Source organism: Sinocyclocheilus anshuiensis, unplaced genomic scaffold (genome assembly GCF_001515605.1).
Source record: "Sinocyclocheilus anshuiensis isolate Anshui unplaced genomic scaffold, SAMN03320099.WGS_v1.1 scaffold838, whole genome shotgun sequence".
NCBI lineage: Eukaryota > Metazoa > Chordata > Actinopteri > Cypriniformes > Cyprinidae > Sinocyclocheilus > Sinocyclocheilus anshuiensis.
Genome location: NW_015539915.1, coordinates 1,321,296 through 1,332,270, shown reverse-complemented (window position 1 = coordinate 1,332,270; position 10,975 = coordinate 1,321,296). Strand labels below are relative to the sequence as shown.

Genomic DNA, 10,975 nt, shown 5'->3' with positions numbered 1-10,975 from the left:
CAATAAAAGACCCATCAAAACCGTCAGTACCACCACGACTGCCACTCTATGTTCAGAGATCTCAGCATCCAGTACAGTATCCAGTACAGTATATTAGTGACCCAGTAAAATGTCAACAAACGTCATCACAGGAATAAGCAATAACATCTGAGGTATTTATCTGACAACCCTCACCTCATGTTTGATGGGGAAGAGTAAAAAGTCAGAAACTTTGCTTTCATTCTGTTGATTATCATTGTACTAATTGCAGTTAACCGCTGTGCTTGTGGTACAGAGATACTGGATGAATATTATACAGTATGAATACGCAGTGTCGCGTAACACGCGTTCAGTGATAAGATGCAGTCACTTTAGCGAAATTTCAGAGAAAAAGCGATGTACTTAGCAGAGTTTACACTTAAGTCACCTTTAAACAAATCAACTTTCTGTTGGTCAGTGAGGTTAATTTGCATGAATAATTTCCCAATCAGTTCCAGCTGAAATAACTGGATGTTGTTGATCAACAGTAAATGTGACCGGACTTTATATATATATATATATATATATATATATATATAGACTGGTGTATCAGCTAGGCTGTTTAATGGGCCATTTTGAAATGATGACCATAGGCCATTAACCATGCCTGCACAGCCGATTAATAGAAGTGTTCGCGCCCCTGTGTGTAAATTTCAAATATACCACCCTTAACAATGGATAACACAAGATAAATCAATCGATCATAGATCGAGCTTGTACGATGCTTTTCCTATGATGCTGTTCACTAGAAGTGAAGTAATGCGTGCAAACACTGAAGCATGAATGGACAGTTGAGACCTTAATAAATTAAACTTGAAAGGCTGGTGTTTCCTAATGAAATCAGCCCTCAGGTAGGCACACTTGAGTCAGCGTAGGCTTTTATCATGGCTCCATAAGACTGCCTAAACTTCATCACCCACTGAGATACATTCACATCCTCATTCATTTCCAGTTAGCCAAATCTAAGAACCCCAAAATGGTGTGAGTGAGTTATGTCATACTAAACCCCAGCTATGAATTCCCAACATGCTGGGAAAAAGGCAAACTGCCTGATATTTCTATCTAATGCACTTCAATTCAGTTATAAACGAAGTCATAATAATAAATGAATATCCGCTTTATATCCAGCAGATGGCAACAAAACTCTTTGACCTTGCTATGTACCTTGGTCTATAACCTCTGTTAATGTCAGTTTTTTTTTTTGTAACAGCATCACAACACACAAATCAAAGTGGAGGGAAAATAATACTGTCCAGCAGGCATCAATAAAACAAATCAATCAAGAAACTAATGAAAAAAGATGAGCACCCATTCAGAGGAGACGAGCAAGGAGGCCTTTAGTGGAGGATTTAAAGAGGACAATGAGAGAGAAAATATCATTTTGATTTCTCCTACGAGATTATAGTGTGCTAAAGATGTTTGAGACTCCTTAGAGAAACCTATTAATAATTACCTGCACTGGGAATTACATAAGAGGCACCAGTTTAAACCTGCCTGCCTTTTCATAACATTAATTATATATATATATATATATATAAAAAAAAAAAATTCTCAGCTGTTACTTCGGGTGAATCTCAATCAAGCTTGTCAGGAACATGCCCGATCAAATTTTACTTGGCGGGGGGGAAAAATAAAAAAATAAAATCTTGGAAAGAAAGTTCCCTCGTTTTCAGTACTGCAATGTGAAAAAGTCAATTCTATAATGCAACCCCCCAACCCCCCCAAAACATTCAAAATGCAAAACATTCAGATGCATTGCAGTAATGAGATAAGAAGAACATTGGCTTATACTACACCAGAGAGGTATAAAACAAATTTCTGAATAGTGCACCAAGCTTAATAAAAGTGAACCCAAGTGAGGAGCCAGTAATCTTGCTCGTCTCCATTATGTAAACATAACCAAGATGAAAAGTGATAGTGCTGTAACAAAGACAGGATATTTGTTTAAACATGGCATCCTACAGAAAGCTGCCTTAAAAGTACCATCCCATATCACCAAATCAAGACGGCTGAGTTACAGTATCTAAAAATACATTATTCCTATGTATCTTTTTGTGTGTCTATCTCTAGTATTCAAAAAGTGCCAACAAGTCCAGTAACAGCTAAAGAGGACCAGAGCAAACGGAGCAGTTGTATTTCACAGTGCATTAGATAGACACACAGTCACAGAATGAATATGGCAGGATATTGGAGATCTTCCCGAGCCTCATGCAGGAGTTTTCACGCACTTATAAGCGTGTGTTGGCAAAACAGAGGGGGAAAAAAAATCAAACAAACTGTTGCCGTCGGCATGTGCTAAAAAAGGCATGTGTTCAGTCAGTCAGTCAGTCTCAGAGCTCTGGTAGATGGTGCTTCTCCATTGGAAGGATGACTGAAATTAAATATATTATTGGCACAGTGAGGAGGTACTGGGGAAAACTACACCTCCAGTATCATCATCATTATCATCATCACCGCCAACCAGGACACCTCGTATCTAATCAGACTCCATATTAAACCAGCTAACACTGGATGATGCTCAGTCTTCTGTTCCAAAACCTAGTGAACTGCCTGTGTAAGACTGCATTTATTAGGCATCATAGATTGCAAACATTGAATGTAAATATACCTAATTCATTCAAAACTGAAAAGTATCAATAAAATAGTTCAATTGAATTAAAAAGACTAGTTTATCCAGTATTGGTGTGCTTTGTATTTTGCTTATTAGAGTATCACTGTTAGCTTTTGCAACATGCTAACGCCAAACTCTATGCCCAAAGTATACTTTGGTTTGTATGTGTGCAGATAGATTTTTCTAATTGCGCATGCACTGTACGCTCAACTCACATGTGCGTCTTGAATTTTTTTTTGTTGCACTAATTAGTTTGTCCACAAGGTGGCAACCTTAAAGTAGAAAAACAGACAACAACAACGAACACACGGCAACAACAATAGATGGCCACGTTGACGAGTGCTTGTGTGAAGGGAAAACGATACACTATATTCTAACAGGAGCAAAACTATTTATCACATCTGGAAAGAAACAACGCAGACACGGCAAGGACAAAATTTTGTATTGGCCACATATCGAACGTTCAATATCAAATAAAGTATAATTTAAAAAGCTATGTTCGGCTGTACACAAATTCTAGCATTCAAGTCAAAAGCAAAGTATACTTTGGGCTTTAAAATCACTTGTGAGGTGAGTTTCTTGTGCGCTTTGTGTCAGGAGTGCTATTTGTATGATAAACAAAATTGCTGCCAATGTAAAGCATTCCAGATTGGTTACTTAGCTACGAGGGTCAGGGATATTTTACATTGTCAATTTTTTTAAAGATTTATTTTTGGCATTTTTGCCTTTTATTATGATAGGACAGTAGGGCTGTCAAAATGGCTGAAAAACTAAATTCAAATTTTGTACTTAAATATTATCAAAATTCGAATTATATTCGAATTTAAAAGGCATAATTTCAGTTAGGGTGAAGAAAAGCTTTTGGCTTCTCTCCTGAGGCCACAAGAGGGCGCATAAAGCAAAATATAATGCACGTTTATTCAAAGCATAAGATAACATGACTATTTGTGGAAAAAAAGTGCATAATTTTTAAAATCATGTTTATAAACCAATTATAATTAAGTTGCTTAAACAGCTATAAACAAAACAGCATTATGTATGTATTCATAGTTTAATACAAAGGGCCGAATGCCAATCACAAAGAGTACATTTTTCATTTAAGAACATGAGATGCAGTGGGATGGGGAAAAAACCCGCCATAAAGTCTCGAGATATGTTTTTTCAAAGTTGAACTTACATAAATTTTACATGGCTTTCTAAACATGCGGCTCTTTTGTGCGAGACGCGAGTGCAACGTTGCTAGATGTCCCTCTAGAAAATGCACGAAATATGCGTTCTGTGTGAACAGCTTGGTTTCAGTTTTGACATAAACAAGATCTTCTCCGCATTTATGTTCTCTTTTCCTGCAATATTTGTAATTAACAACGCAGCAGCGCCGCATCCAGTGGCTTTAACTGGATAGGCTAACAAAAACATTAAAATGCAATGACACCTACATCGTCATCGCATTTCGTGCGCCACTGATAAGGCTGCCTCCTTAACGCACACCTAAAATTCGAATGCAACGTTTTTGCATTCGAATGTGGATTTTTATTTTAAATTCGACGAATATTCGATATTCAAATTTTTTTGACAGCCCTATAGGACAGTATTGTAGACAGGAAGCGAAGTGTGAGAGAGAGAGAGGGAGGCGGGATAGGGAAAGGTCCTCCAGCCAGGACGCCTGTAGCGCAATGGTGCTATATATCGGCGCACTGCCCACAACAAGGCTTTTAGTAATTTTGTGTTTTTATCATTTTTTCGTTTTTTTTTTTTAAATGCAACTTTATAATTATGTTTTTATTTCTTTTTAATTTTTATTTTAGTACATATTTCAGTTTTGGCAACTACCTAAAATTGACAATTTTTTTTTCTTTAGTTAACATTTATTTTATTTCAATGAGCACTTTTTTATTGTTTTAGTTAAGTTTTAGTTAACTATAACAACTCAGGTTCAAGCTTCTCTTTTCCATCTAATGAAAGTGGTTGTGGACCAAAGAGAGCCATGACCACTTTTCACTTTCCTTGTACTCCATTCAAGAAAAAAGTCAGGAGTTTGGCTATAGACAGCAGCACTGCAGCTCACTAGGTTTTGGAACACAGCCTTTAAGTCTCTTCAGTCCATTTTCTCATGAACCTGATTCTCTGTCCTCTTGTTAGGTTCTTGAGCTGCTTCTGCAGATGATTCTCCTTCTGAACAAGGTTCTGGAGTCTTTGATATGTTCGAATCATTCTCCTTAACACAAACCACGTCCTCTCCACTGCCACCGGTTGGTGTCCTGGCTCTCCGTGTGTCGATGTAAGCTACGATGATCTCTGAGTTCTGGTAGATGATCATGCCTGAGAGGGTGAGCGCAGCTCCAGCACAGCTAAGAGCCGTCAGCTCATGCCCAAACAGCAGCTGGGACAGCAGCAGGTTCCCCACCACATTCAGGTTGCCCAGGATGTGCAGCGTGACAGCGGAGGTCAGGGTGATGACACAGCAGCTGGCCAGGTTGTAAAGCACTGAGCCCAGACAGCTGAGCAAGATGAAACCCCAGAGGTGGTGGTCATACTGGAAAGGGGATTGCAGCGCGGCCCAGTTCTCCAGAACCAGGGCGGCTATGGCCAGGATGCAGAAGCTGGGGATGGACATCAGATACAGTAGGAAGACAGAGTTGATCTTCTCCTCCTGGAGCAAGATGCCTGATAATTATACATATACAAAAAAAAGTGTGTTAGTTTAGCTATTATGTGACGTGACATGTGGCCAAGTATGGTGACCCATACTCGGAATTAGTGCTCTGCATTTACCCATCCAAAGTGCACACAAAGCAGTGAACACACACACACCGTGAACACACACCCGGAGCAGTGGGCAGCCATTTATGCTGCGGCGCCCCGGGAGCAGTTGGGGGTTCGGTGCCTTGCTCAAGGGCACCTCAGTCGTGGTATTGAAGGTGGGAGAGAGCGCTGTACATTCACTCCCCCCACCTACAATCCCTGCCGGTACGAGACTCGAACCCACAACCCTTGGGTTATGAGTCCAACTCTCTAACCATTAGGCCACGACTTCCCCTCTATATGTAGTTGCGTTATTGTGAACCGATTCGTTTAGGTGATTCGTTCAAAACGAATCGAAAGGCGTTATGAATCACTTTACTTGTTTAGGAATCTGAAGGGTTCCACACCTTACTTTGCCTTATTCATTTTTATGACATAACTATGACTTTTCCAGTTCGTGTTCACTGCATAGGAATTTATTTCATCTTACAAAAAACTTTATATCCAATGAAATATTTTAAAGCTGAACATGAGACAATGAATCTATCAATTACCTTGACATGTACAGTTAAAATTCCCAGTTATTTCCATGTTTTCCATGACTGTGAAAACCCTGAATCTATATAACTAAATAGAAAACGTCATAACATTTACCAGCCATTCATTAAATCGAATCGTTCGAACTTAAATGAATCGAGCATCGTCAAAACTTTATTACTTTATTGAAGCACAACTTTCCTCTTGTATATTATTTTTTCTTGTGTTATTTATTTATTTAGCCTACTGTATATTATTATGTTATTATTGAGTTGTACTATATAACTAGTTAATTGTATTTTTTTGTTTTTGAATTGAATATTTTTCATTCTACCCTGGTTGTATATAAACGTACTTTGTTGAATGGTTTTTACGCCTCTTAACATAGTGGCGGCGAACACAAACAGGCAGCCGGTCTGGTCGAACTGGACCTCGCCCATAATGCTGAACGACGCCCCGAGGCAGATGGGCATCATCGCGGTGTACTTCAGGATGTGGTGCTGCTTTCCCAGAATCAGCGTGGAAATGGCCAGCGTGAACAGCGGCGTGGTGGTGTAGATCATCTGCGCGAACGAAAGCTGCACATAATTGAGTCCCACGTTGCCAAACGCGATACTGGCACAGAAGGTCAAACTCAGCAGGAATACTTTGCATTTGGCGCAGGTGGTTAAATCCTGCTCGCAGACGCCTCTGTGCCGGATCACCCTGCACTTGATCAGTCCGTAGTCCACCACTATCGCCGTCAGCATGTGGAGGGCTGACAGAAGCAGCGGGTATCTGAAATTGTACACGGAGAATATCCATTTGTTGAGGCTGGATATAGTGGTGCCCGTCACCAGCCACACGGACACAGCGAACATGAGGTGCAGCATTTCTGGGGGCTGCCTGCCCCTCTTCCCGGCGTCCCGGGTCTCCTCGCACTGGGTGGAGGGGCCATCGGTACTGATCATGTTCACTTCATCTTCGCATCTGCAGGGTAAACACATATTAAGCTCGTAACGTAAATACATCATTCATCTCCGCGAATCAAAAACGCAGTAGCGGTATTAGACGAGTCGGAAGTATTCATTCAGTTTCTGTTGAAGGAACTGAAGCCGATGTGATCATGTCCTGCCTGACTCAACCCGCTAGCAACCGTGTGTTTTGGAAGCGGACAGAAACAACACCCCGGCTTGTCTACACGTGCTATTATGTGTTGTGGGTCTGGTTTGTGACTTAAGGCCTTGTAACTTATTTTGGACATGAGTCAGTGTTTCATTCGCGAACGAATCGGTTCGTTTGAACGAATCTTTTATAATTCTTCGAAATGGCATACTGCTTTTACTATTTCTGCCGATATTTCACTCTTAATATGGTATAATGGTGAGAATAATATGTTATAACGAATTCATTCCCTTAGGCAGGGATTTCAGGTGCCACAAGAAGTGTTAATGTTTAGTGAAAGGTTAGATCAAAACAACTAAAACTAAATAAAAATAGATATAAATAAAAACTAAATTGAAATAAGTAAATACATGCATAAATAAATAATAAATGCAGTACTATAACATGGTAGAAAACCGTAATAATGCAATAACAGAAACCGTAATAAAAACGTAATAATGCAATAACAGAAACAAAATATTTTACACACATTTATAATATACATTTTTCAAAATATAAACACATTTGAGTGAGCCATTCATTAAATCAAATTGTTCGAGCGAACCGGTTTGCTTAGGCTAAATGAATCTAACATTCTCAACGCTTTATTACTTTATTAATTAAGCACCCTTTTCCTCTTGAATACTATTTTTTCTTGTATTTAAAAAAAATTTTGTTTTACTGTACTGTATATTATTCTTTTATATTATTATTAAAATCACGTTTTATATTATTATTAAATCAAATTAGACTAAATGAAAGCAGGTTAGACCAAAACAAATAAAAATAGATATAAATAAAAACTAGATTTAAAAGTGTAAATACATGCATAAATAAACAATAAATGCAGTACTATAACAGTATTATAATGGGTAGATAAACGTAATAATGTAACAACAGAAACTAAATATTTTCCAAATTATATTTTACACACATTTATAATATACATTTTTCAAAATATAAACTGTTTCTTTATACAAAAAATTATATACCGAGACTTAAAGGGATAGTTCACCCAAAAATGAAAATTGTGTCATAATTTACTCGCCCTCATGTCGTTCCAAACCTGTATGACTTACTTTCTTCTGTGTAACATAAACAACAATTTGAGAAAATGGTAAACCAATGGGTAAATCAATGGTAATCAAAACAGTTTGGTTACCAACATTCTTCAAAATATCTTCTTTTATGCTCTGCAAAAGTAAGAACATCTTGAAAAGACATGAGGGTGAGTAAATTACAACAGAATTTTCATTTGTGGGTGAACTACTCCTTTAAGAATCATTTGCGAATGAATTATTTGATTCAAAAGATTCGAGTCACTGCAATGAATCCCCACCACCATACACACCGTAGGAAAACTTAATAAGCCAGTCGACCAATCAGAAATCAGCTCATGTTCCGCTGCCGGTTTTGGATTGGTCGCTCCTAGTTTATTCAAAATACTGTATTAAAATGGTTCGACGTAAGCAAATGCTAAACAAATTACGGCTATGTTGGATAAACAGTCGGGATATCGAGTCCCTCAAGGCTTTTGTCGTTGACTTCACTGCTTCGGTGGCTTTTAGATTGACAGTGCAGCAAATGGTCGCTCTGTGGTCCATTATAGAGGATTATTTCATCCGGGCCCCCGTGATGGGGTGCCCAGCTAAATGTACCAATAATCACATTGTTTGTCAGTCTGAACTATATTAAAGCAACATTAACCTGCATGAACTGAGGTCGTTCATATGTGGGCAAATGGCGCTGGTCGATGACGTCTAGTCACCGCAGCATATTTTCTGTCCCGTTTATAAATGTTATTTTCATGGAGGTTGTTCAAGCCTAAACGTGTGTGTATTCTGTATATTCCTTATCCACTCGGTAATACGACTGTCGGTTAGAGTCGGATCATATGAAGGATGCACTTGTCTTGATCAGCACATCGTAGCTACGCTAATAGTCACGTGAATCATGAGAGCAAAATGTTTCCTTCTACTAATGCTCATGAATGACTCCAGTAGACCTCACACAGGCGTTTAGCGGTCTAACAGAGGATATAAACACATCGGTCCGCGTCAACACAGTATACCATATTAAACAGAGCCCAATTCATCAGTACCATGTCCAATAAGATCAAACGTATTTCCCTGGACTCTTACCTTATTCCCGCACTGCTGAAGCTACAAGCGTTTAATTATATCCTGCGCGCAGAGACCATCGGCCCTTTCGCTGAACGGCCAGTTGTTGCCAGATCAGCTGTGCAATCCGTCACCGCGAAGCGTCTATTCAGTCACTGCGCTGCTGAACACCGTGAGCGAGCTATAGCGTGCTGCTGGCACGTGGACAGTCGCTTTTACTAAATATGCTTGAACATGTCAAAGAATGCTTGTTTGTTTCGTTAACAACAGTTGTGTCGTTTTCTGTATAGGCTATATGGCTATATTTCTAAATAACCATATCCTTTTATTTTCCCTCGTTTAATTTAGCTTCGTTGGATGGTTATTAAAGGAATAGTTCATTCAAAAAATGAGAATTTGCTCAAATTTACACACCCTCAGGCAATTCAAGATGTAGATGAGTTTCTCCATGGGAACAGAGTTGGAGAAATTTGGCATTACGTCACTTGCTCACCCATGGATCCTCTGCAGTGAATGGGTGCCGTCAGAACAAGAGTCCAAACAGCTACAATCAGTCCAGTCCTGAGTCTACAATCCATAATATTGCTTTTTCAAGCGAAAAAGACTTATCATCTGAATCAGGAGAGAAATATGCACAGATCAAAGAGTCAAAAACAGTTCTGTCAGGACCACTATAGTCAAAGATAACTTACAATTAGCATACATTTTAGGTTGGGGGTATGGTTCTGTTCTGGGCAAGAACTCCCTGCCCATCCACGCAGCCTAAGAGCATAAATACCCCCCCCAGGTGGGGGGTATCAGGTGGGTGATTAGCTCCTGAGCAATGCGATAGCTGCTGAATAATGACTGAAGGGACCTTATAAAGGGAATTATGATTGTCGTCGTATTCCTATAGGTAGACGTGGATCAGCTGAGTGTCAGCTGATGCAGGGCTTGACTAACGTGACCTGCCAGAACTAACGCTACGCTCCATTTCTGAACAAAAATTTTACTGGAGGAAGTGAATTATGGATTCATATTTTGATTGTTTCTTTGAATTGTTCATTTGTTTCTTACAAATAAGCAGCTTTTCACTTCACAAGACATTAAAGGGGTCATATGATGTTGCTAAAAAGAACATTATTTTGTGTATTTGGTGTAATGCAATGTGTTTATGCGGTTTAAGGTTCAAAAAGCACATTATTTTCCACATACTTTACGTTATTGTTTCTCTTCTATGCCCCGCCTTTCTGAAACGCGTCGATTTTTACAAAGCTCATCGGTCTGAAAAGTGAGGTGTGCTGTGATTGGCCAGCTATCCAGTGTGTTGTGATTGGCCGAATACCTCAAGCGTGTGACAGAAATGTTACGCCCCTCACCATACTGTTGATGCCCTGTCCGGCCGGAGCGACGAGACATAAACATTAAAACCCATTATAAACGAGGCATTTGTTGCATCCAGTGGGGACATAATTACTGATTATAATGACTTATACTGTCGTTTTACACATTGCGTTGTGTATCGCACCGCGTAAACATAAAGCCATATCTGCATTTGTGATCGGAGAAACTACAAACAACAAGTACTACTCTACACAGTGGCAAATCCTGTAAATATGAAAACGTGCTTACAGGCTGTGACTCAGAAGCACCAGACTGTCCTTGCAAAGTTGGAATTGCCCCACTTTATAGAAACAGCCTTTGAGCACAGACCCATTGTAGTCTACTACAGGATCAGGAAACAGTCCTCCATAAAATGCGTTGCACACACGAATATTTGGGTTAAACTGTTCTGGAACAGTGTTGTAAATACAACTTAACCACT

At 39.3% G+C, this 10,975-nt stretch overlaps 1 protein-coding gene across 2 annotated transcripts; it reads right to left on the bottom strand.

Annotated features, from left to right (window-relative positions):
- Nucleotides 1-4,210: 4,210 nt before the first annotated feature.
- LOC107686449 (solute carrier family 35 member E4-like) lies at nucleotides 4,211-9,346 on the bottom strand. Of its 2 annotated transcripts, XM_016483458.1 has the most exons (3): nucleotides 9,193-9,346; nucleotides 6,264-6,877; nucleotides 4,211-5,293 (listed from the first exon to the last, which is right to left on the bottom strand). In XM_016483458.1, the coding sequence occupies exons 2-3, from the start codon at nucleotides 6,856-6,858 to the stop codon at nucleotides 4,725-4,727; spliced, it is 1,164 nt and encodes a 387-aa protein (XP_016338944.1). In that variant the 5' UTR covers nucleotides 6,859-6,877; nucleotides 9,193-9,346; the 3' UTR covers nucleotides 4,211-4,724. The 2 variants fall into 2 exon arrangements, with proteins under 2 accessions (XP_016338944.1, XP_016338943.1); XM_016483457.1 differs by lacking the exon at nucleotides 9,193-9,346 and having other exon boundaries at nucleotides 6,264-7,136.
- Nucleotides 9,347-10,975: the final 1,629 nt, after the last annotated feature.